Source organism: Papio anubis, chromosome 5, assembly GCF_008728515.1.
Source record: "Papio anubis isolate 15944 chromosome 5, Panubis1.0, whole genome shotgun sequence".
Lineage (NCBI taxonomy): Eukaryota > Metazoa > Chordata > Mammalia > Primates > Cercopithecidae > Papio > Papio anubis.
Window position 1 is genome coordinate 57133845 of NC_044980.1, and position 27399 is coordinate 57161243.

The 27399-nt window shown below is 38.0% G+C and overlaps 1 protein-coding gene across 5 annotated transcripts in view; it reads left to right on the top strand.

Annotated features, from left to right (window-relative positions):
* The window catches only part of IPO11 (importin 11), a 228075-nt gene that overhangs the window by 35022 nt on the left and 165654 nt on the right, over positions 1-27399 (top strand). For all 5 annotated transcript variants that reach the window (XM_021939382.2, XM_021939383.2, XM_021939384.2 and 2 more), the window contains exons 4-7: positions 3610-3682; positions 5745-5948; positions 20919-21051; positions 24031-24089. In XM_021939382.2, coding sequence (XP_021795074.1) covers positions 3610-3682; positions 5745-5948; positions 20919-21051; positions 24031-24089 — 469 coding nt within the window. The remainder of the gene's footprint in view (positions 1-3609; positions 3683-5744; positions 5949-20918; positions 21052-24030; positions 24090-27399) is intronic.

Genomic DNA, 27399 nt, shown 5'->3' on the forward strand with positions numbered 1-27399 from the left:
ATTTGAATGTTTAAAAAATTGGATTATCTTATTGATTTATGGGAGTTTTATTTTGGATACAAGTCCTTTGTCAAATGTATGTATTACAAATATCTTCTCCTAGGCTAGGTGCAGCGGCTCACGCCTGTAATCCCAGCACTTTGGGAGGCCTAGGCGGGCAGGTCACCTGAGGTCAGGAGTTCGAGACCAACCTGGCCGACATGATGAAACTCCATGTCTACTAAAAATACAAAAACTAGCTGGACATAGTGGCGCACATCTGTGGTCCCAGCTACTGAACAGGCTGAGGCAGCAGAATCTCTCCAACCTGGGAGGTGGAGGTTGCAGTGAGCTGAGATCATGCCACTGTTTTCCAGCCTGGTCAACAGAGTGAGACTCTGTCTGCAAAAAAAAAAAAAAAAAAAAAAAATCAACTTTGTGACTTCAGAAGCCCTTAATTTTAATGAAGTTTACTTTAATTACCTTTCTATGATTATTCCTTTTGGGTTGTAGTTTTTTTTGTAATTTTTTTTTTTAAGAAGACAGGGTCTTATTCTGTTGCCCAGGCCAGAGTGCAGTGATGCAATCATAGCTCAGTGTAACCTCTAACTCCTGGGCTCAAGCAGTCCTCCTGCCTCAGCCTCCTGAGTAGCTGTGACTACAGGTGTGTGCCACCGGTGCCTAATTTTAAAACATTTTTTGTAGAGATGGGGTCTTGCCGGGTTGCCCAGGCTAGTCTTGAACTCCTGACTGAAGTGACCCTCCCACCTTGGCCTTCCGAAATGCTGGAATTTACAGGTGTGAGCCAGTGCTCCCAGCCTATTTATGAATTTTTTGCTCAGCCGGTGGTCATGAAAATACTGTTTTCTACTGAAAGCTTTGTTTTCCTTTTCTATTTTAGTTGTATGATCTATCTGGAGTTTATTTTTGTACAAGGTGCTCATGTGAAGTAGGGACATGTGTTCTTTCTCCATTGCATCGTGATTGTACCCTTTCTTTTTTCTCTCTCTCTTTTTTTTTTTTTTGAGACAGGGTCTTGCTCTGTCACCTAGACTGGAGTGCAGTGGTGCCATCATGGCTCACTGCAACCTTGACTTCACAGGCTCCGGTGATCCTCCCACTTTAGCCTCTGGAGTAGCTGGGACCACAGGTGCATGCCACCATGCCTGGCTAATTTTTGTATTTTTGGTAGAGACAGGGTTTCACCAGATTGATCAGGCTGGTCTCAAACTCCTGAGCTCAAGCAGTCCCAGTCTCTTGGCCTCCCAAAGTGCTGGGATTATAGGCATGAGCCACCATGCTCGGCTTTGGATTTGTTTTTTCATACAATTTTATCATAAATGTCTTTTAATTTTAGTATTATGCCCATTTATACTTAATGTAATTACTAATATATTGGGATTAAATCTGCCCACACTTTGTTCTTTTTCTTTTTCTTTTCTTTTTTTGAGACAGAGTCTTGTTCTGTTGTCCAGGCTGGAATACAGCGACACCATCTCAGCTCACTGCAGCCTCTGCCTCCCAGGTTCAAGCAGTTCTCATGCCTCAGCTTCCCGAGTAGCTGGGATTACAAGCATGCGCCACCATGCCCAGCTAAATTTTGTGTTTTTAGTAGAGACAGGGTTTCACTGTGTTGTCCAGGCTGGTCTTGAACTCCTGGCCTCAAGTGATCTTCCTGCCTCGGCCTTCCAGAGTGCAGGGCTTACAGGCGTAAGCTACTGTGTCCAGCCTCACACTTTGTTTTCTGTATGTCTTGATATCTGTTCCCTTTTTTTGTTTCTTGCTTTCCTTTGGATTACAGTAGTTCCTCCTTATCTGTAGGTGATAGGTTCCAAGACTCCCACTGGATGCCTGAAACTGCAGATAGTCCTAAGTCCTGTATTTAGTATGTTTTTTTTTTTTTCAGTCTGATAACAAAGTAGCTACTAAATGTCTAGTGGGCAAGTAGCATGTACAGCATGGGTGTGCTTGACAAAGGAATAATTTATGTCCCAGGCCAGACAGGGCAGGACAGCATGAGATTTCATCATGCTATTCAGGATGCTATGCTATTCAAAACCTATGAATTTTCCATTCCATTCATTGAATCTACTTCATTGATGGTAGATTACTGAAACCATGGAAAGTGAAACTATGAATAAAGGAGGACAACTGTATTCAAGACAGTTTTTATTACTCAGTTTTACTCTAAAACGTTTAGTATGTTTTCATTATTTAAGTGATTGTAACATGGACCCTTGATATCCTTGTATTAGTACCTTACTTTTTTTTTTTTTGAGACAGGGTCTTACTTTGTTGCCCAGGCTGGAATGCAGTGGCACAATCATAACTCACTGCAGCCTCCTCCTCCTGGGCTCAAGAAAGCCTCCTATCTCAGCCTCCTGAGTACCTCAGACTACAGGTGTATACCGCCATGTTCTGCTAATTTTTTTTTAGTTTTAATTTTTTGTAGAAATGAGATCTTGCTATGTTGCCCAGGCTTATCTTGAACTCCTGGCCCCAAGCAATTCTTCTATCGCAGCTTCCCATAGGATTGGGATTACAGGCATGAGCCACCATGGCTGGCGCTTCACTTTTTCTAGTTAATGCCAGAACCTTGTAGTAATATGTTAATTCTGTCTAATCCCTCCTGTTTTTAATGCTATTGTTGTTGTGTGCTTTAATTTAATTTAATTTAATTAATTTAATTCTGATACCCAGAATGGAAAATCTTAAAATGAGGCATTAAAATCTAATGTACATTTACTATTCAAAAAAATATTTAAGAGACAAGGTCTTGTTCTGTTGCCCAGGCTGGAGTGCAGTGGTGCAATCATCTCTCACTGCAGCCTTGACCTCTTGGGCTCGAGCCATCCTTCTGCATTGGCCTCCCCAAAGTGCTGGTATTACAGGCCTGAGCCACTGTGCCTGGCCTTCATTTTAAAATTAACAACACATTCATACATATGTATTCAGTCTTACATAGTAGTGTTCTCCTTTTCCTGTCCAGTACCTTTCTGTTTTCCTTTCTCATATGCAGTCAAAATTATTAGTATTGTGTTTATTCTTTTTGGAGATGTTTAAAATGAAAGGTTTAAGCTAGTTGATTTCTCATAAGTCGCCCGTCCCAAATATTCTCTGATTCTGAATCTCTTGCCCCATAGAATAATCTCACACAGATTTTATGAAAGAAGCCAATGAAATGGCAATATTTACTTGTATAGATTTTTTTTAGCCATCTATTTTTTTTTGTAGGCTACTGTTTTTACATCAATAAAAGTGAACATCAAATATATTAATTACCTGGATTTGTCTTATTTACTCTTGCTTACTGTGTGGTGCTTCCCATTTATTCAGTCGTGAAGGAATTTTATGCTTCCGACTTACCTGATGTGTCATTGTACGAGTAATAGAAATAATCTTGTTCATTTCCCAGAACCAATCAGGGACAGTTGTTTAGAAGACTTTTTATTGTTAAAGTTCATAGTAGTGCTGATGTACAAGTAATGGAAATAATCCTTTTTATTTACAAAAACCAATCAGAGACACATGTTTGAAAGACTTTTTATTATTAAAATTTACAGTAGTGCTTACCTACATTTTTTTATTAGGTGGCATTCTTTTGCATAATCAATATTTTTTTTTTTACAGTGCTCTGTCAGAGGAGGAGAAAACTACTCTGCGTGCAGGGCTCATCACCAACTTCAATGAACCAATAAACCAGGTTAGTGAGAAAAATGAATGCTAATTTTTCTTTTAATTTCTTCTGCTTTTCCAAACTAATTTTATATTCTGGCATTAAAATGAAAAATAAATAAAAATATCACTATTACACTATTTTCATTTGTGATGTTTTTACTTTTTTTTACATTTTGAGATCTATTTGTAGCTTTGAGTAGTTTTGATTAGATTTGGTTATCAATTATTTAAAGCCCAGAAGTCATTTTAAGGTATATTTGTATACTTTCCAACTTTCTCATTTTATGAGCCTGTATTTAAAGCAAATCTCTCTATATAGTCATGTGATGCCTACTGTTGTTTTGGGCAACAGTGGACTGCATATATAATCGTGGTCCCATAGGATTATAATGGAACTGAAAAGTTCTTCTCACCCATTGACATCATAGCTGTCCTAATACTGTAGTGCAATGTATTACTCATTAATTGGTGGTGATGTTGGTGTAAACAAACCTATTGCGCTGCTGCTAGTCTTACAAAAGTATAGCACATACGATTATTATACATTCTGTGATATTCACACAACCACAGCATTGCCTAATGACACATTTCTCAGAATATATCTCTGTTGTTAAGTGATACATGACTATATTTGTAGTCTTACTGCACAAGAATTAATTTTAATGATTGTAATTTTTAGATTATCTTCCCCCGCTTATTTTTTTATTTTTTTAGACAGAGTCTTGTTCTGTTGCCCAGGCTGGAGTGCAGTGGCGCAATCTCAGGTCACTGCAAGCTCCACCTCCCGGGTTCACGCATTTGTCCTGCCTGAGCCTCCGGAGTAGCTGGGACTACAGGCGCTTACCACCATGCCTGGCTAATTTTTTGTATTTTTAGTGGAGATGGGGTTTCATCGTGTTAGCCAGGATGGTCTCGATCTGACCTCGTGATCCATCTGCCTCGACCACCCAAAGTGCTGGGAATATAGGCGTGAACCACTGTGCCTGGCCGGCCCCCACCACTTTTTTTAAAAAAAACTACAGAATGGCTTTAGGTTTTTTCCTATTGGTTGCATCCATCACATTTTCAATTCCTACTCTTCTGTGGCAGCTAGATAGTAAATTATGTACAGTTTTATCTTTTTTTTATATATTGAGGTTTTTCTTCTGAGAATAAAATAAATTTTGCCTATAGATACAATAATTCTTAAGTTTTTTCCAGATAATACTTGGTTATGCTTGCTATTTTAAATTGAGCTATTAAAGCACAATTGTATTTGGCAATATTTCCAATACAATTTTATTTTGACCTGTTTAAATGATCTCAGTTCTTTGCTCTTTCTTTACAAAGGAGCTAAAGGATAATGGAGAAAAACAGAGTTACCTTTAATGGGGCAGGAGGTGATTAGGGAGGGGTTTGTGTTACTGAGCGATGAACAACTGCCTAATTGTTCTTTCAGCTAGCATTTGGGAAACAATGGTGTGTAGAAATATCATTATTTAAATGCCCAATATTTGATGTTTCTTTCTACTTTTAGGTCAGGATTCTTAAACTTTGTGGTCACAGGATCTCATATATACTGCTAAAATGGAAGACATAAAGGAGTTATATCTGTTGATATTTACTGTGTTATAAATTAAAACTGAGAAACTTAAAAATATTAGTGTAAAAAATTATATCATACTTGTCAACATAGCAGTTTTGGAAATGAGCAATAGTAGCTGTTTCCTAAACAATAAAAATTTAGTGAGAAAGGTGACATTGGCATGCATTTTTAGGGTCTGGCTATTTGAAGGAAGACATCTAGGTTTTCATATCTGCTTCTTCATTTACTCTGTTGTGATACATGGTAGACGTTATATGAAGAAAACTTTGTTTCACACTGACAGGTAATTGGGTAAAGGAGGACCTCATAGGTCCCAGAAAGTGTCCTAGCTCTACCAGGGGTCCATGGGCCACACTTTGAGAACCACTGTTTAAGCAGTCATTCAGTGAAATTGTATTCATTTTTGTCAAATGTATAATTAACAAGGTGATTTTTCACCGAGAATGCATTCCTTATCTATTGCCTTTATTCCATTTGTTTATTTCTCATTTTTTCCTTTTAGATTGCAACTCAGATTGCAGTGCTGATTGCAAAAGTTGCTAGATTGGATTGTCCCAGACAGTGGCCTGAACTAATTCCCACTCTTATAGAGTCTGTTAAAGTCCAGGATGATCTTCGACAGCACAGAGCATTACTTACCTTCTATCATGTTACCAAGACACTGGCATCTAAACGACTTGCTGCTGATAGAAAACTATTTTATGATGTAAGTGATTTCACATAGTTAAATTTGATTATGAAAATTATGCGGCCGGGTGTGGTGAATCACGCCTGTAATCCCAGCACTTTGGGAGGCCAAGGCAGGTGGATCACAAGGTCAGGAGTTCAAGATCAGCCTGGCCAACATGGTGAAACCCTGTCTCTACTAAAAACTACAAAGATTAGCCAGGCGTGGTGGCACGCGCCTGTGGTTCCGGCTACTCAGGAGGCTGAGGCAGAAGGATCGCTTGAACCCGGGAGGTGGACATTGCAATGAGCTGCGACTGTGTCACTGCACTCCAGCCTGGGCGACAGGGCAAGACTTCTCATTTCACTCATTTCTCGTATCACTGCTGGGCAGTGATATGAATAAAAAGATCACTTAGTTGCCAGTGAGGAGGATTGGTTTTTGGATACAGTCTTAGGTAAGGAGATCAGTTTGAGGTAAAGGAAGTACTTCAGATGAGATGATACATCTCTTAAATGAAGCTGTGGTAAAGAGAACAATTAGGTGGTCATAGAGTTGACATTTAGGAATAGAATTGTTACGTCTGGGTAATTGAAGGATGTAGGGCAGATATAGGAAGGAGTTTGACGTAAGTAGGGGGTGACAGCCATTTATCAGGTTTTTTGCACCTTTTGTTTTTGGTTTTGGGTTCGTATGTGTGTGTGTTTTGAGACAGGGTTTTGTTCTGTTTTTGGTTTTGTGTGTGTGTGTGTGTGTTTTGAGACAGGGTTTTGTTCTGTCACCCAGTGTGTAGCACAGTGGCATGATCATGGCTCATTACAGGCTTGACCTCCTTGGCTCAAACCATCCTCCTACCTCAGCCTCATGAGTAGCTAGGACTGCAGGTACACGCCAGATGGTTTTTTTATTTTTTGTAGAGATGAAGTCTCACTGTGTTACCCATGCTTTGAAATATTTTTAACAGTGTTCTTTGTTACCTTTTGTAATTGTAGAGAAATTAAAGGTATATAATTTTAAGTCTTATTATATGGTCACATGATAGGGCTCAAGAAACTATTTCAGGTGGGTTCTGAATCATGCTGCCCTCCAAAAAAGAAGAGGGTGACATAGTGTTTTGTAGAAAGATTTTTCTTTTGTCTTTCTTTTTCTCCTCTAAATGTACTTTAAATATTGCTCATGCTTTTCCCTAAATTAGCAGGCTTTTCCTTGGGAGCTTCCAGAGTTCCTTTTACTTCTGAATTTAGCATGTGGTCTTAAGCAGCTTTTCCCAGACCTCCTGCTGACTTCTGCGCTGGTCTCTATTTCACCGTCCATGATTAGAGATGCTTCATTCTTAAAAAAGGAGATAGCCTAGTCCTATTATGTGGAAAGGAATCAATGAAGAGTATGCAGCATGTAGAAGGGAAGGGATCTAATGGAAGGAGCCAAGTAAAGGGAGAGTTCTAGAAGAAAATACTTGTCCTAGTCTTTTTATGTTGCCTTTATTCCTTCACAAAAAATTGGCCAACTTTTTGTTCCTGAGGACTCTTATTTTGTCTTGGACTCACCGTGTAGAGCCTCTTCTTTGAGAATGGACTAGGGAAGAGGGTGGGAAGAGCAGTGTATAACCTTGAGCTGTCTTCCATGCCAAAAATATTCGTTTTCAGTCTGTTACACACAGACTGAGAGGTTTCTGAACCACACCTTTGGAATCCTCACTTTGAGGATACGGCTTGGCGATTTGCATTTTTAACAAGCTCCCCATAGGATTTTTATATACACCAAAGTTTACGTCAGACCACATGGTGTCCTTTTCATTTTTAACTCATTGGGTTTAATTAAATAGCCAGTCTTATGTTCGTCCGAGGATATTGTGTGTAAGAGAAATTATTTTTGATAGTTTAAGGTTGGTTTTCAAATCCTTTTCACTTTTGCTTGATTTCTAACGAGGACTAAGTAAATGGACAGTTTACTTACTCAAGTCTGTCTATGAAATTGTTTTTCCTTTTCCTCTGTTCTATCCTCACCTCAAACCCTGCACTTCTAGGACTTACTTTTTTTGCTGGGGAGAGTCTCAAAATCAATTGTCTAGAAGATTCTTGGTTACAGTTACCTGTTATTAAAGGCTACCAGTCTATAGAAGTTTTAATTCCTATTTCAACTTTATCAAATTTTACTTTCCTAATACGTTGCCTTACAGGTACAGTTTATATTTAGTTGAGGCAATCTCCACAGATTGTAATTGTAGAGATAACCAGGGCCTTAAGCTGGAGAGCTTGTGTGAGTTAGCTTCTTGCTTGTTTTTTTTTTTTTTTTTTGTAGTATGAGGCTAGTTCTTCTCCATATAGAAAGAAGTATATGCTTAATTAGCATCTTGTAGTTGCTTTCAATATAGTAGTTATCACATTGTACTGAATTGTAATTGTTGACTTATTTTTCTCAGATTCACTACATTGTAGCTTTTATTCCTGTCATCCTACTGCATGGTCTGAAAGAGTACACATAATGATTGATGCTCAATAACTGTTAAGTGAATGAACAATAGAATGGGAGACTTCTTAGATGCCTACTGGATTTCGGAGTGATATAGTGCCAAACTTCAAAAAGCAGGGTTTTTGAGAGATTAGTCAAAGCTAAAAATACCTGGAAAAAATTCAGATTAGCACTTTTTATTTTGGAATGGAGCAGCTGAACCTGGAGATAGAGACTATAGTAGGGACTTGTCTAACGCAGTTGAGGTACAAGATGTGTAGTTAATTGAAGGTAGCATATATGGGAAGACATTACTATAAAAAGCAATTTTGCTAGTTAATATAGCTGTGCCTATTATTTTGGTAATCCGAAGCATGGAAAATCTTCCTTTTATTAATAAAGGAAGATGCCAAGATGGTCCTCAAGTACCAAATTAGTTTCCTACATAAAAAAATGTAAGGGTCAGGCTCATGCCTGTAATCCCAGCACTTTGGGAGGCTGTGGCGGGCACATCACCTGAGATTGGGAGTTTGAGACCAGCAACATGGTGAAACCCCATCTCTACTAAAAATAAAAAAACTTAGCCGGGCATGGTGGTGCACGCCTGTAATCCCAGCTACTCAGGAGGCTGAGGCAGGAGAATCACTTGAACCCAGGTGGTGGAAGCTGCAGTGAGCCGAGATTGCACCACTACACTCCAGCCTAGACGACAGAGAGAGACTGTCTCAAAAGGGAAAAAAAAAATAGTAAGCTCATGGTTGAGCTGGTTGCTATAGCAAAGTGTAGTGCACAGGGTACACTTAAAATGGCTACCTGCAGCTCAGTGTGTCTCAACAATTGTTATACCCTTTCCTCCTCTTTGTTAAAATAAGCTCTTTTGAGGGGTGACAAATTACAAAATCAGCAGTTGAGAGCAAATTGTTTTGCAGTAACAAAATTGAGCTTGATTTGACACAAAAAGGAATCCTTTTTTTTTTTTGAGAGAGAGGGTCTCTGTCTTGGCTCACTACAACCTTTGCCTCCTAGCTTCAAGCAGTTCTTGTTCCTTAGTCTCCTGAGTAGCTAGGATTACAGACATACACCACCATGTCCAGCTAATTTTTGTATTTTTAGTAGAGACAGGGTTTTGTCATGTTGCCCAGGTTGGCCTCAAACTCCTAGCGTCAAGCGATCCATCTGTCTCAGCCTCCCAAAGTGCTGGGATTACAGGCATGAGCCACTGTGCCCAGCCAGGAATTCGTTTTCTGTTTTTTTGAGACAGTGTCTCGCTCTGTTGCCCAGACTGGAGTGCAGTGGCACGATCTTGGCTCACTGCAACCTCCACCTCCCAGGTTCAGCCCCGCTAGTAGCTGGGTTTACAGGTACGTGCCACCATGCCCAGCTAATTTTTGTATTTTTAGTAGAGATGGGGTTTTGCCATGTTGGCCAGGTCTCCAACTCCTGACCTCAGATGATCCACTCGCCTCCGCCTCCCAAAATGCTGGGATTACAGGCATGAGCCACTATGCCTGGCCAGGAATTCATTTTCTATAAAACAGTATGCCTTTACGTATAAACCTAAATATAGTAAAATGGACATTAACCGCAGTTAAAATCCAAAGTCTCTAAAAATAAGGAAATTTAAGGTACAGGTAGCAATTATAATTCAGTTGTGAGTATGTTAATAATGTCCCCAAATCACGATGTGTAACCCACAAAAGTATATGCTGCATAGCGAGTGGCACAAACATAGGTGTCTACAACCTTGACCTCCTAGGCTCAAGCAATCCTCCCACCTCAGCCTCTGAACTAGCTGGGACCACAGGTGCATATGACCATGCTCGGCCTGGATATTAGGGGTTAATCTTAAGTTTTTGCTTCTGTCTAACAGTCACTTAACAGTTATTGAATGCCTACTGTGTACAAGAGATATGTACAATATTGTGGGAGACAGAAGACAGAATTAGTAGTCTCTTGACAGTTCATGTGGAAGAACACAACCCCCCATTTAGTAAGCTATTAAAATTTCACATGGGGCCAGGTGCAGTGGCTCATGCCTGTAATCCTGGAACTTTAGGAGGCTGAGGCGGGCGGATCACGAGGTCAGGAGTTCAAGACCAGCCTGACCAACATGGTGAAACCCCGTCTGTACTAAAAATACAAAAATTAGCCAGGTGCCTGTAATTCCAGCTACTCGGGAGCCTAAGGCAGGAGAATCGCTTCAACCTAGGAGGTGGAGGTTGCAGTAAGCCGAGATCACGCCACTGCTCTCTAGCCTGGGCAACAGAGCAAGACTCTGTCTCAGGAAAAAAAAACCTGCGTGGAAGAAAACAAAACTATATTGCATTGTTATTATGGTCATGTCTAAAACTTAGCCGAATTTTAAAAACTGAAAGGTTTATGATGAATAATGTTCTCATTAGGCTGTGCATGGTGACTAATCCCAGCACTTTGGAAAGCTGAGGTGGGAGGATCCTTGGGGCCAGGAGTTTGAGACCAGTCTAGGCAACATAGTGAGATCCTACCTCTAAAAAAAATAAAAAATTAGGCATGGTGGTGTATGTACGTCATCCTGGTTGCTTGGGAGGCTGAGGCGGGAGGATTACTTAAGCCTAGGAGTTTGAGGCTGTAGTGAAATATGATTGTACTAGCCTATAAGACAGAGTTGGACCACGTGTCTAAAACATAATAATAACAGTGTTCCTGCTCAACAACACATGAAGTATTTGGATGATAAGGGTAAAAGAATGCTGTGTGGCAAGGCGAAGTCAAGTTACAATACTTCAGAAGGTCATCATGATGAATTATTATATTTTCTAAACAAAGGAGAACTGCATAGCTGGTTTGACATGGGTTGGTTAGTGTAAGATAGATCACTCACCCTCATAGCAGAGACTTGCAGACTTACTCCTTGTAAACTTAAGACTTCGTGATGTGGTTCTTAGGGGAAATTTCCAAATAATTGAAATTATGAATGCTAAATTTGAGAATGCCAAGGCGCCACTTACATGATGTAGCTCCAGCCTTTAAGATATTTACAGTGCAGTAAAATTTATTTAAAAGATAAATGCCTTTGTGAGCAAGTCATCAAATAGGTTTAATAGATCTTATTTTCACTTTTGTTGATTTTAATTGTACATTAATTGCCATGTTGATTCTGTTTCTTATCTCTTGCTCCGTGTAATTTTATAGTGGCTTTGTTTTCCCCCTGAGGATTGAGTCTTGCTCTTTTGCCCAGGTTGGAGTGCAGTGGTGCGATCTCAGCTCACTGCAACTTCTGCCCCCCATGTTTAAATGATTATCCTGCCTCAGCCTCCTGAATAGCTGGGATTACAGGCGCATGCTGCCATGCCTGGCTAATTTTTGTACTTTTAGTAGAGACAGGGTTTTGCCGTGTTGGCCAGGCTGGTATCAAACTTCTGACCTCAAATGATCTGCCCACCTTGACTTCCTGAAGTGTTGGGATTATAGGCGTGAGCCCCTGCGCCCGGCCTATTTTGGCTTAAGTACATTATTTAAAAAGTGACTCTCTTAAAGGGTCATTTGTGCTGTGAACCTGTGTGGGGATTTGAGCCTGTGCATGTGTGTGTCTCGGCTTACGTTAATACCAAGGTTAAAAAGAACTTTTTGGTGGAAAGTTACTTTAGTGGAGGAGAGACTCAAGGTGACAGATTTGGTTCAAAAGAACAGCTGTGCACTGAACAGAAGAGATTTTGAATATAGCATGGTGCGTATTCTTCCTGTGTTGATTCATAAAGCCTCTTGTCTGAGCCCTAGTTAAGGGCCTGGAATAAGAATGAAAATTCCAAAACTATCCCCCAAATATCTATAAGTTGCTTTTGAAACAGTACTGATTTATACCTTACCCATCCGTCTATTTATCTGACAAATATTTGGATTCTTACTGTATGCAATCACTTTATGGGATGCCTGAGATACAGCTGTGGAAAGATAGGGGCCCACCCAGAGAGGAGAGTAGTTTTACTTTTTTTTGTTCCTCCTGCTAACTGAGTTGATATTTTGGATACATGAGAACAGTGTGTAGGCATTAAGTGGCTGAAGAGAGGCTTAAGGCTGTTGCCAGGATAAGAGACTTAGGGAACTGAAAGATGGGCCACAGCATCCCTCCTGGGCCTGAGCTATATCACTGGAAGGTTTGAAAACAAAATGAAAAGTAGATTTTACTTTAAAAAGCATGTAAGTAACAAATACTATAGGTCTTTAGGAATGTCCTTCATTGACAGTGAATAAATAAATATTAGTTGAGGCTGGGTGCGGTGACTCACGCCTGTAATCCCAGCACTTTGGGAGGCCGAGGCAGGCGGATCACAAGGTCAGGAGTTCGAGACCAGCCTGGCCAACATGGTGAAACCCCATCTCTACTAAAAGTACAAAAAACAGCTGGGTGTGGTGACGGGTGCCTGTAAGCCCAGCTACTTGGGAGGTTGAGGCAGGAGAATTGTTTGAACCTGGGAAGCGGAGGTTGCAGTGAGCCGAGATTGTGCCATTCGTCTCAATAAATAAATCCGTCTAAATAAATAAATATTAGTTGAGAGACATCAGCAGTTTGGCTGGAAATTGTTTTTGAGATAGATCTTGTACCTACCAAAGCTTCTGGCTTGATACATTTTGGTAATATAATATACATTTATGTCATAGTTAAGTGGAAGCAAATTTATACTTAAGCTTCTTTTTTTTTTTTTTTTTTTTTGAGACTGAGTCTTGCTCTGTTGCCCAGGCTGGAGTGCAGTGGTGCAATCTCGGCTCACTGTAACCTCTGCCTCTCGGGTTCAGGCAATTCTTCTGCCTCAGCCTCCCAAGTAGCTGGGACTACTAGGCGCGCACCACCATGCCCAGCTGATTTTTGTATTTTTAGTAGAGACGGGGTTTTCACCATATTAGCCAGGCTGGTCACGAACTCCTGACCTGTGATCTGCCGTCCTTGGCCTCCCAAAGTGCTGGGATTACAGGCGTGAACCACTGTGCCTGGCCTACTTAAGCCTTATTAACAAAAAAAACAATTATTACTAAAATAACCTTTTTAGTTATTAAGAATACAGGTGTGTTTTTAAAATTGAAAATAAATTTTAAAAACATGGAAAAGTAAAGAAAAATATTAACTGCCATGTAACTATTACCTAGTCAATGTTTTCCTGTTTTTGCTTTCTCACTTTTTTTGAGCTGTTTTAAAGGAATTTAAATATTTCATTTTTTCTACTAAATTCTTTAATATTTATCTGTGAAAAGATAGATTTATTTTTTAAGTATTTAACTTTTATCATCCTGAGGAAGTAAAAAGTGATTTAATATCATTTAATACTTTTATCCGGTTTTCTAGATTGTTCTCAAACACATTTTTACAAGTGGCTTGAGCCAGAAAAATGAATGAGGTGCATTTGACACGTCTTTTACAAATCTTTTAATTTTGAATACTATTGATTTCCTCCCTCTCCCCCTTAAAAAATGCCACTGACTTGTTAAAAAAAAAAACTAGATCAGTTGTCTTGTAGGATGTCCCACCTTCTACATTTATTGATTATATACGTTGCTGATTAGGTTCAGGCTAAGCAGAGTTTGGCATCTGTAGCTCATGGGTAATATTTTTTGTCCCAGTATTAGTGATGAATTATTTAATACATGAACTTTGATGTAAAACTTTTTTGCTGCTAATATTTCTTAAGGGAAAATTATGAAGACAATTCGGAGGCTAAAAAAGTTTAAGAATATTTGAAATGCTGAAATACTTAGTGTGTGATGGTTAGCTTTTGATACTTTGGAGTCAAGGCTTTGGGCTTCTCAGTTACAGCCACTAAGCAGTCAGTAGGTGGCACTGTTTCGTCTGGTTTAGAAATAGAAAATGTTAAGTATTTCATGAACTAGTACCTAACATGTTTCATTAAATAGTTTATTTGCATATTGTCTCACTGAATATTCCTTTCCCCCTCCACAGTTTTTAGAATCGCATGTAGAAAAAAAATTTTTATTTCTCCTACTTGTTTGCTTTATTACTTACTCTTTTCTAGCTGAGCCTTCTGTAAGCATGTATCAGTTGGTGTTTTCTGGAGCAGATAGGAGGTTATACAGGGCTTGTGAATATATTAGTTGGCAATGGTTACTTCCTGTGGTTTCTTCTTTATTCCTGATGTTTCTTCTTTCTTTATCTCTCCCTGCTTTTACTGAAGGTAAAGGGCTGAAAAGTGTTAAAGAAAAACTTGTTTCAAACACTTGTAAAGGATGATAAAACAGACTTTATTCAGATGGTGCTACTGTAGTGGGGTTTTGCGGTAGGGGAGAGAAATTGTGCTCAACTCTGAATACAAGGAAAAGTGGGAATTTATTGCCAAGGAGCAGGGGTGGAAAGGGTGGGCGATTGCAGGGGGGTTGTGGGGGTCGAGAGGATGGAAAATTACTAAAAAGAATCATCAGGGATGAGAGGGGGTTCTTGGCCAAACTGACCTAATAGGATTCTTGCTGAAAGCAACCTGATTAGATATTGATAATATCAGATGTCAAGGATAGAGGATTTTGGCTAAACCAACATAGCAAGATTTCTTGCTAAAATTGGGTGACGCAAAGAACAGACGTTTTGGAAGTCCGAAAGTAGAAGCCTAGTTAGGACAAAGGTTCAGAAAAGCCTGACTAAAGTTTGGTCAAGGGGAGGCTCTTTGTCGACAGATAGTGCTATTGCTTCTTCATTCCAGCCATTTGTGTATAGACCTTTAGTAGGCTACCTAGAAAGTCTTGAATTGGAACTTTAAGAGATGCCTAATGTCCTTAACTATCAGGTTTTTGTTTTTAAATTTCCATACTATTGTTTTTTTTTGTTTTGTTTTTTTTTTTTTAAATTTCTGTCTCAAATACTACATGCCTTCATTTAGCAATACCTGCTGTGTGCCAGGCATCTTATGTGCTTTTCATATCTGTAGTCCTTAAAGTACAGGTTAAGTATTTCTTATCTGCAATGCTTGGGAACAGAAATGTTTCAGATTTTTTTCAGATTTTGTAATATTTGCATTATACTTACGTTGAACATCTCAAATGTGAAAATCTGAAAATTGAAATACTTCAGTGATCATTTCCCTTGAGCATCGTGCTGACACTCAGAGTTAAGGATTTTCAGGCAAATACTTCAGGTTTTCAGATTCGAGATGTTTTAGCCTGTAGTTCTCTCATATTAAGTATTACTTTCTAGGGACAGAAAGAGGGAAGAATTAATAGCTCAAGATCTAACTTTGCCACTAATATCTATAAATCTTATTTATTTTTGTGAGAAGTAGGAATGAAAATTTCAACATTGAAAGTTGCGTAAGGTGAAATAGAGTGGAATCTTTGACTACCTGAATTACTGAACTTTCTAACACATATTTTTAGAGTCGAATGATAAATAGAAAAGGAGATGATTTGATGGAACAGAATAGAATTTTATTTTAATGACTTTGATTCCACCATGATTAAATGCTTTCTTTTATTCAATCTTGTGACAGTAAGAACCTGTAGTATAGTATTCAGAGATGTTCTTTGGTATTTTTTGTTCTTTGTTTTGTGGGTGAGTGGGGAAGATTTTATGTGTAATATGTCTACTGTGATTTGCATTGTCTGTATGCAAGTGGTAGAATTCTGCAAAGAGATTTCTTCTGGTAACAGAAGTAATGCCTGAAAAAAATAAAACAGTTTTGCTCCTTTGCTACCATTATTAAAAAATACTGTTTTTATTTTTTACAGACAGGGTTTTGTCTCCCAAGCTAGAGTTCATTGGTACACCCATAGCTCACTGCAACCTTGAACTCCTGGGCTCAAGCAATCCTCCTGTCTCGGCCTCCTGAGTAGCTGGGATTACAGGCATGAGCCACTGTGCCCGGCCAATACAAAATACTTTTAAAAAATCTGACACAATTTCAAAATATGCTGGTTATGTAGGGTGGCAAATTCTCCCTTAATGTTTTCCTTCTTGAGTCTGTGCCATGTTTATTTGACTGACTTTTTTTTTTTTCCCCCCAAGTTTAATCTTACTTTTAATTGAGGAACTAGGGAATAATTACTGTCACCATCTTTTTTTTTTTTTTTTTTTTCCAACGAGTCTGGCATGTAGTGGTAGTGGAGGGTATTGAGAATTAGATAAAAGGTCTATGGCTGTTATGACTAGTGAATGGGACTAGTTCTAATTTACACACGTATGTTACTTATATGTATATGAATATATGTGTATATACAAGAAAAACATTCAATTTATTTTTAGAGACAGTGCCTCACTTTTGTCCTGACTGGAGTGCTGTGGTGTGATCATGGCTCACTGCAGCCCCGAACTCCTGAGTCCAAATGATCCTCCCACCTCAGCCTTGCAAGTAGCTGAGATTACAGTCATGCGCCACCATGTCTAGCTAATTTGTTAAGAAACATTTTGTAGAAACAGGGTCTCACTTTGTTGCCTAGGTGGTTCTTCAACTCCTGACCTCAAGTGATCCTTTTGCCTTTGCCTCCCAAAGTGCTGGGATTACAGTTGTCAGATACCATGCCCAGGGTGTACTTTATATTTTGATATCAAAAGGTTTAAACAGGGCCAAGCATGGTGGCTTATGCCTGTAATCCCAACACTTTGGGAGGCTGAGGCAGGAGGATCGTTTGAGCCCAGGAGTTTGAGACCAGGTGGGGCAATATAGTGAGACCCCATCTCTACAAAAAATAAAAATAAATATATAAATTAACCTGGTGTGGTGCACCCCTGTAGTCCCAGCTACTCGGGAGGCTGAGGTGAGGGGATTGCTTGAGCCCAGGAGATTGAGGCTGCAGCGAGCCGTGCTCACGCCACTGCACTCTAGCCTGGGCAACAGAGTGAGACTCTTTGTCTCAAAAAAAAAAAAAGTTTAAACAGAACTTAATTATACCAAAAATGCTTATCTCTTTTATACAATGCAGTTAATTGTTAGTTATTGTATTAGGAGACATTAGAGCATAGAAGATAATAATGCAGGTTTTGAGCACCTTCCTTGGATTCAAGTCCTGTCTCTTCCTCTTACTGTGTTCTTTATTCTTGGGCAAGTTACTTAACTTTTCTATGCCTCACTTATTTTTCTTATTGTAAAAGGAGAGTAAATAATATCTACTTTTAGATTGTGGTGATTAAATAAGTTAACACAGGTAAAGTGCTGAGAGTACTGCCTAGTGCGTGCGTGCATAGTAAGGTTTAATAAATGTCTTATTCTGTAAATGCTGTAAATGTTATTTACCATTTATGTCATCATTATCTACATAATTACTTGTATACTGATAAACTGATATCCTGAACATACCTTTTATTTGTGTATGTGGTTTTATTTATTTATTTATTTATTTATTTTATGATGGAGTCTGTTACGCAGACTGAGTAGTGTGATCTCAGCTCGCTGCAGCCTCCAACTCCTGGGTTCAAGCATTTCTCCTGCCTCAGCTTCCTGAGTAGCTGGGATTACAGGCAGGTGCCACCATGCCCAGCTAATTTTTGTATTTGTAATAGAGATGGGGTTTCGCTATGTTGGCCAGGCTGGTCTCAAACTCCTGACCTCCGGTGATCCACCCACCTCAGCTCCCCAAAGTGCTGGAATTTCAGGCATGAGCCACTGCACCTGGCCTATATGGGTTTTTTTTTTTTTTTTTGAAATGGAGTCTTGCCCTGTTGCCAGGCTGGAGTGCAGTGGCGATATCTCTGCTCACTGCAACTTCTGCCTTCCGGATTCTCCTGCCTCAGCCTCCCAAGTAGCTGGGACTACAGGTGTGCACCACCACGCCCAACTAATTTTTGTATTCTTAGTAGAGACGGGTTTCACCATGTTGGCCAGGGTGGTCTCAATCTTTTGACCTCGTGATCCACCTGCCTTGGCCTCCTAAAGTGCTGGGATTACAGGTATGAGCCACCGTGCCCAGCTGGTTATTTTTTGTTGTTTTTTTTGAGACAGGGTCTCACTTTGTCACCCAGATTGGAGTGCAGTGGTGCGGTCTCGGCTCACTGCAGCCTCCCTTCCTGGACTCAAGGCATCCTGGCATCCTCCCACCACAGCCCCTCAAGTAGCTGGAAGTACAGGTGCACCCCACCACGCCAGGTTAATTTTTTTGTATTTTTTGTAGAGACTGTGTTTCGCCGTGTTGCACAGGCTGGTCTTCTGACACCAAGTGATCACCTGCCTCAGCCTCCCAAAGCACTGAGATTACAGGCGTGAGCCGTCGCGCCTGCTTTGAGCATACCTTTTAAATGAGTTCAAGTGACTTCAGATAATACTGACACAAAAAATTTCAATATAAAGTCCTTTTAAACAATTTTAATATAATCTACAGAAGTTAATGTTAACAGATAGTTTTAAGGAGATGCAAAGAAAGGCTATAAAATTATTCAAAATGTCATTTTGTAGTAAGCAAGATATCGGTTTAAAGCATAATAGTTTTTTGGTCTTACTTGAAATTTGGGTATGGCACCCTTTGAGTTTTTGTTTTATTTGTTACAAAAAGACACAGTACAAAACAGATCTACAAATTATAGCCAAGGCTATAGATTTCATTTTTGGGGAGTTGAAATATTTGCTACAGTAAGAAATTTTACATTAGTTTAAAATTTAATTTTAGATGTTTTGTAGAATTCTTACCCTTTCTGCCTCTAAATCCTTCTGTTTGTATTCTTTCACTTTCTTCTGGCTGACAAAATATTTTAATGATGTATGTGTTGGGAAAGTTTAGGATGTTGTATATTACACAGTAAGTATAATAAAATTTAGGACGATAGATGTTTTTTCAATTCTGGATATATATTTCAGTTTTTTATTTTCTGAAAGGACTTACTAAGAAAAATACGAATTCGTTTTATGGTTTACTGAAGTTATAAGTAAAGCATGCAAGTTTGTTGAAATAAAGCTTTTTTCCCAGTTTTTAAATATTATTTCCCTTCTATCAGAGTGAATGTTTGCTTCTCTGCTACATTATTACTTCATGGGAAAATGTCACTTTCAAACTCTTTTTATGATACAGCAGTTTGTGTTGTAACACTATTGAGAGAATGATCACTAAAGTATTTTGGCTATGATGAAACATTAGGATTCAGCAGTTTGATTTTACTCTTTGGAATACTGCATACATACTTGAGAATATGCTAAAGTAGCTTAATAAGTAGTCATTGTACCTGTTGTGAAGTATACACACAAGACAAGGAAGGGCTAAGGCATCCCTGACTGATATAGTTTGTAAAGATACAGTGAACCACTTTTAGATTCAGGCAGTTCATTGTTTAATTTGGATAGAGAAGGGAAGCACCTACAGGTGCAAGCTTCCTGTGGGCCTTGTCTCATACACCAGAAAGAATGACACAGAAACAATAGGAGATGGATGACTCTAATGTGACTTGTGGGATGCCTAATTGCTGAGAAGCCAATTCTAGACTATATAGCTCGGTAGTTTTATATTCTGCAGTATATTTTAAGGGGAGTAGGACAGAAAGCCTTATACCTCTTCAGAACCTGAGAGGTGATGAGAAACTGTCTCATGATAGCCTAAAGGACGAGATAAAGAGGCGAGTAGTAGATGGTCTTGTAAGTTTCTTACAAGCCTTCTATCCTCTTGTGTTCTGGGAGGATCACAGGATGTTTTGCTAAGACTCAGATTAGCTGAGGTTCAAGCCTTTGCTAAGCTTGTGTGTTCTGTGTGGATATATGCACAGTTGCCCTGGGGGATATTGGGAAGCTGTTTTAATGGCCCAGTCCATTAAAAATACTTAATTAAACTAACATAAATGGAATTCGATTTTTTTGTCAAAACATGATTTTAACAGGATTGCAGCTCTGGTTTCTGATGCCTGTTCTATAAATAGCATTTAATTAGTCAACAGGAGATGCTTATATCTTGAGTAAGAAAAAGTATTCCGAAGTATGCTGATGATAACTACTCATAAATACCTTTATCTAATTTTAATTTAAAGTAAATAGCCATGTAGGCTCAGCTGGATTGCTCTGAGAACGCCTGGAAAAAATTGAAGATATCACTGGAAGATGTTCTGCCTCAAAGTGTGAGGCAGAGATTAACTACATTCTTAATGTGAGGGTCAGATTTTTAAATATCAGTACACTTTAGTAAAGCAACGGAGAAACCATGTGGTTGGTATGTTCCTGGCATTAAATGTGCAAAAGCCATATAGGTAGAACTGGCAGAACACGGAAGGCTTTCTCCTTTGTATATCTTCATATATTGATTTATCTGACATACTCAGTGACAGTCCATAAATCATTGTTTTAAACTGAGGTTACAACCTATTAGTGGGGATACAAAGAATAAAAATAGAATATATAAGGCTGCAATGCAGGATTTGATGAGGTGTTAATATTGTTTTAAGAAACTAGTCTTTTAGGGGTGTGTCTGTGTGTGTTTAGCAGCCAGTGTAAGCTGTATGTGTTACTGTGCTTTGTGGCTAAAAAAGTATGAAACATTGCCACAAATACTCTTTGACTATTTCAGATCTCTCAGAAAATGTGTGCTTAGTTGTAAAACTAAAGTATATTACTTTGTAGTTCTAATGTATTACTGAAATATATAATACACTATGAATAAATTTGTTGCCTTTTTTTGCAGTTAGCTTCTGGAATTTATAATTTTGCCTGCTCTCTGTGGAATCACCACACAGACACATTCCTGCAACAAGTTTCTTCTGGCAATGAAGCTGTAATTCTGAGTTCACTAGAACGAACTCTGCTATCATTGAAAGGTACTATTAAACTTGATATGTTCATTTTTGAAATGAGATACCTCAGAACAGTCACCAAATAGTTTCTTTATATGGGTTTTCTGTCCCCAGTTTCACTGGAAAAATAATAGATTAATTTCTCCCTGAAAGATAAGGGCTTATTTATAGTTTTGTGACAGTAGCTCTTCTTCTACGCCTTCTAATTTTTGAAAGCACATATAGTAAGTTGAAGTGGATAGTTAGATTCACATTATTCACATTATTGTGGCCTCATGGCTCTGAATATATTTTTTTCAAATGCTTCTAGTTTTTGTTCCTACTTTATTTTTCTCATTCTAGACCCCTACACTTATCATTGTCATGCCAACTTTCCTAAAATTTTTTCTCCAGGCTGGAATGAGCACCGTCTTTCATCCCTCCTTTCCCTGGCAAGGCAAGGCTCCATCTTTCATCTTAGTGCCTCACGTTCACTTGGATTTCAGAAGGTGCTTGATGGGATGCCATCTTGACCTGCATCTTGGTCTATGTTGCTTGCAGGCATTCCCTTACCATAAATCTCCATCTCACTTTCCTTGAGCTGTTTATCTTGATGAATGTATTCCCAGGTTCCTTTTCTTCTGAAACATACTCGTTTGTCTCATTCTGTTACTGTTCTAGTCCCTCCTCTCTTTCTTCTTTCTGTTCTGGTTGCTAGTTGCTAAGACTCTGTTAGTTCTTTTTTTTTTTGGACAGACAGGGTCTTGCTCCCAGGTTGAAGTGCAGTGGCATAATCATAGCTCACTGCAACCTTGAACTCCTGGGCTCAAGTGATCCTCCCACTGCAGCTTCCTGAGTAACTGGGACTACAGGCACATGCCACTGCACCAGGCTGATTTTTACATCTTTCTGGTCTTGAACTCCTAGCTTCAAGTGATCCTCCTGCCTTGACCTCCCAAAGTGATGGGATTACAGGGATGAGCACTGTGCCTGACCTAGTTTGTTTTTCTTAGTTTGATCTCAGACAGCATCAGTTTCTCTCTTACTCTAACTCAGTTTGCATTCTTTTTAGTTTTACTTATAAGTTCTTTTATCATACTCCTTCTGGTACCTTGGAATCCCATCGGTCTTGGCATTGCCTTAATGCATCACTTACTTTCACCAGACAATGGATGCACAAATCCCAAACTGTCAGCACATTTTGTGAAACCTGTGAAGAAATGTTTGAATAATTTTAAAGGACTGTTGAAAAATAAAATCCATTGTAGAAGTAGTTATAAAAGTGAGTGGAGATGGTTTTGTCAACATCCTTGAGGAAGAAATTACATACATTGGAGAGAAATGTTTACTCAGAAAGAATTAGAGAAACTGATATAAGGCTGTGTATACAAAACTGTGTGTATAGTAGTATATTTAATGATTAAGAAATTTTCAAGATTTCTTTTGATTATAGGGTTTTCTTGCCTTACTGATTTCAAAGCCTAACTCCTGACGAAAAATATGTAGCTTTACTATATCTTTGCCTGCCTTAAGCTTTTTAATACCTCACCATCTAAAGGTCTTAGATTCACATTATTTTTAGAGACGTCCTGCCCTGGAAAATTTTGTTCTGTAACTATATGTTTCTGTCCTGAAATGAAGAAATACTCCAGACTAGAATTTTTGTTTTGTGTAATCTCTATCTGAATTTACACTTAGTGCATTTAGTATCTTTTAGACATGGATGCATTCATTATTTCATTCGACAAATCTGTAGGTGCTTGGCACTGGGGAGATAGACTTAATAAAATGATCCCACAAATATATTTAAAGTGACACCTGTGACAGAGGCCTTATGATATTATGATAACTGATAATATGATCAGAAAAAATTTCCCTGAGAAAGTGATCTTTGAGCCGTAATCTTAAAGGATCAGTGGAAGTTAACTAGGTGATGAAGGGAGAAGGAAAGGATCCTCTTAGGTATTATGGCTCAAGGTCTTATGGTGAGAAAGCATATCCAGAATAAGGGACTCAATTTGAATTCTGTTTTCTCCTTATGAAAACGAGGAAAAGTTACTGCATCATTACTGAGTTGGATATAATTGATGATTTCAAACTGAAGGTATTATAAACAGCTACATTCTAAACCTAATTTTAATACATTGCTTTCGACTTACAAACTGAAGGTCTAGTAGACAGCTACATTCTAAACCTAAATTTAATCCATTGCTTATAGACCTCATAAACACTATTTAAGGTGTAATTTTTTAGTATTGTAATAGCAGTGGTTATTTACTGAACTTTTAATTTTGTCTCTTACACTGTCACCATCCTTATTGTTGCTAAATAATTGCTATATTTTACATATACCATGGAATCCATCAATAACCCTATGAAGTAGGATTTGTTAACCACATTTTACAGATGAGGAAACTGAGATCTAGAAATGTTGCCCAAAGTAGTATTATAGCTATAGACAATGGAGCAAGGATTTAAATCTAGCTCTGCCTTCAAATCTATTATCCTGCTTATCTCTCTGTGTACATTAGTTTGTCAGTGTTACTCATGAAATATCACAGTTGAGCAGTGTAGTTGATTCCAAATTTGGAAATAGGGTTTAATTTTTATATCCTTTTAAGGAGATAACTGTATTTCCATTAATATAGTCTAAAACTGAATGAAGTTTTTTGGTTACCATTGAGTCATAGCTTAAAGTTTGTGAAACAGAAATAACTTTTCCAATTTCAGTTATTGCAGGTAAGAAGTACTAACAATTATATAAATTACACTAAATTTTGGAATCCAGTTTTAGAAACATGAGTAGTAACAATAAGTCAGAAGAACACTGCATTTGTGAGTCAGAAGAACTAGACTTTAGTTCTATTTTTCCCACTAATTTCCCAGCCAGATGACCAGGAGTTAACTTTCTAACTCAGATTAACCTCTAAGCTTGATTACATTTTGTGATTCTGAATCTTTGTTGTGATTGTACTTTTCGTAGGATAAAATACGATTCAAGTAAAGCTTGCTTTTGCTTTTCAGTGCTGCGTAAGTTAACTGTTAATGGATTTGTGGAACCTCATAAGAATATGGAGGTGATGGTAAGTGATCAAAGAAATTTGCCGTGACTTTGGGAAAGTGGTATTTTTCTGAATGTTTGGAAGAGTGCTCTTTTTATTTGGCATTCAATTAGAAGAGTTTTTATTAAGTGACCATCTAGTTTTTTACCATTCTGACTTTTAGACTTCTGGTCTGTTTTCACTACATCAAAGTGGCTGTTGTGTGAAGGAGAGGAAATAGGCCCAGGATATTTCTCAAGGATACCATGGTACATTGAGAGTGTTAATTTGAATTTAAATTAAAATGAACTCCTGTGAATTTGAATGCCATTATAACATTACCAGGCACATTGTAGATAGTTGTTTATATACTTAATATTTTCCTTTGTTTTTGTGTATTTAAAATAAATTTGTTTTTTTCTGCCTGATCATAACATTAATACATGCTCTTTGCAGTCAATTAAAAAATATATGAGAGAAAAACCTTGTCAATAAATTGATCATAAGTTGTGATGTATATTCATTGTCTGTAGATCCATCTTCTTTTTTCTATGCAAAAATATAGTTACCTTTTTTTATTTTTTGAGACAGAATTTCGCTCTGTCACCTAGGCTGGAGTGTGGCGGTGCAGTCTTGGGTCTCTGCAGCCTCTGCCTGGGTTTAAGCAGTTCTCCTGCCTCAGCCTCCCAAGTCGCTGGGATTACAGGCATGCGCCACCACGCCCAGCTAATTTTTGTATTTTTAGTAGAGACAGGGTTTCACCATTTCTGCCAGGCTGGTCTCGATATCCTAGCCTCAAGTGATCCGCCCTCTTTGGCCTCCCAAAGTGCTAGGATTACAGGCGTGGCTGTGCTTGGCCTAGTTGCCTTTTTTTTTTTTTTTTTTAAATAGATGAAGTGGCCTTTTATTATACTTAGATCTGTGTTAGTATTCACAGTAAGTTTAGCTCAGGTAAAACATTGCTTTTTGTAAGTTGCTTTGGCGGTTGCTCAGGAGTTAAGGAAAAAACAAATCTAATTAGGTCTTTAGGTCTCCCCTACTAGATTTGACCAGAGCCATTAAAAAAATAGAATTTTTTGTATATTGATGAGATTTGATTGAAGTAATTGTTCTATTGTTAAAAGAGTTTAAAACCGATTAATATACATCATCGTCATATGATGGTTATTTCATTTTATGAAAACTGACATACTTTTTATTTAAGTTAAAAATTTCAGAAAAAGAAACTAAAAAATCGCTTATAATCTTACTCTTCAGAGATACTGCTGAAGTTTATAAATATCCTTGAAGACATTTTATGCATATTATTCTGGATAGACCTTCTCACTCAATTTGATACAAATGGGATAATATTTACTTGGTGTTTCCTTACTTGCATTTTAAAAACAAACTAAGCATATTATAGATATTTTTCCCTTGTCAGTTGTATTGTTACATGTTATTTTTAAAATGATTGTATGGTACGTTCATATGATTAGTGTCAGTAGACTAATTTTTTACAAAAGAGATATTAATATAGGATTCTTATAATGTACTTACACAATTATCTGTTGATGGACATACAGGTTCTCAGTTTCTCATTTTTGATAAAAGATACGGAGTGAACATTTAGGTAACTGTTATGTGGTTTTCTAATCTCTTTAGGATAAATTCCTAGAATTGAAAATGTTGGGTTAAGCATATGCACCTCCACAGTATTGATACGTATTACCAAATTGCTGAAAGATACAAGCCTCAATTTAAATCCAGATATACTTTAATTGCCATACTGCCAAAAAAGATGATCAAGAAACCAACTTGACAACTCCCTTTCAGTTCCCTCACTAGAATGTATAAATTCCATGAAGGCAGGGGCTTTGTTTTATTCACTGTGATTCGGAGCTTGGAACAGTCTTTTTTATATAGTAAATTCTCAATAGTTATTTGTTTAATGAATAAATCCTTTATGTTAGAAGCAATATGTCAAAAGCCTCAGGAATTATATGCAATATTACTCTCATTATATTAACTAGAATATTATGTTTATCTTTTTTTAAGTGAAAATGAGTTGATTTGATTTATATTCCTATGAGGTGAAATAGTGGTTTACTTGGGCTATCATTGATATTTTGTGAGCGTTAGCTTTGCCTTGAGAGTCTTCTGTTTGCATAAATCATATGTCAACCTTTACTTAGTTATAAATGCCTTATTTTAGCAATTAAGGTATATCAATCAGAGGATAAAATCTTAACAAATTAAGGACAACGTTTCAAATAATATAAAAATCTTTTTTATGTCGCCCAGGCTGGAGTGCAATGGCGTGATCTTGGCTCACTGCAACCTCTGCCTCCCAAGGTCAAGCGATTCTCCTGCCTCAGCCTCCTGAGTAGCTGGGATTACAGGCACCTGTCACCACGCCCAGCTAAGTTTTTGTATTTTTAGTACAGACAGGGTTTCTCCCTGTTGGCCAGGCTGGCCTCGAACTCCTGACCTCAGGTGATCCACCCGCCTCGGCCTCCCAAAGTGCTGGGATTAAAGGCGTGAGCCACCGCACCTGGCCTAAAAATCTTAAAAACAACAGAGAGCTTAAAAGATGCTAAAGAAACGATACATGACAGTGGTGAGATTCTGGGCTCTGAAGGCAGGCACCTTGATATGATGGCTTTTAAAATCGGTGGCATTTATAATTTTTTACTTTCTTTGGAGAATAGGACTATTGGACCCTTTTATAAATTTAAGAGACATGGGATCTCTTAGTGATCTTATTCTTTTAAATTGAAACCTTTTGCTGTTTCATTGTTCTGTTGTTACTTTTTCATTATAAATTATTGTCAACTATGCTTTAAAAAGACAGAAATCGTATGAAAATGGAAGATGATGCAGTAGTGAAGTTGTCATCCTGAAGTTTTCTTCTTTTTTTAATTGTGTTGCCAATTAAATTAATTTAACACAATTAAATTGTATTAATTGTATTGCGTCCCGTTTCTGGAAAGTATAAAGGAAGACTGGAAACATTCATTTTCCTCTGCTTTTAGCTTTTATTTAACATAGTTGAGAATTCAGAATTTTACATTTTCTACCTGAAATGACAGAGCGGGAAGGAAATTGACAGAGGAAAAGGTTTACTAGTTTTTTGATGAGTCAGTGGACGGGTATTTAGAGTCTGAGAGCAGTACTCTTGACTCTAATGTTAACAATGAAATTGATTGTCTAAGTAAAATCTCAGACACTAAGTCTTCAGATAATAGTATCCTAGTTGAATTTTCTCAAACTCAAGAATTGATGAATGAACAATATATTTCTGAGGATAGAGAGGAATTGTGGCATTCTAGAGTTAATTATTTTCTAGGAAAGCCACCATCATCCAGTATTT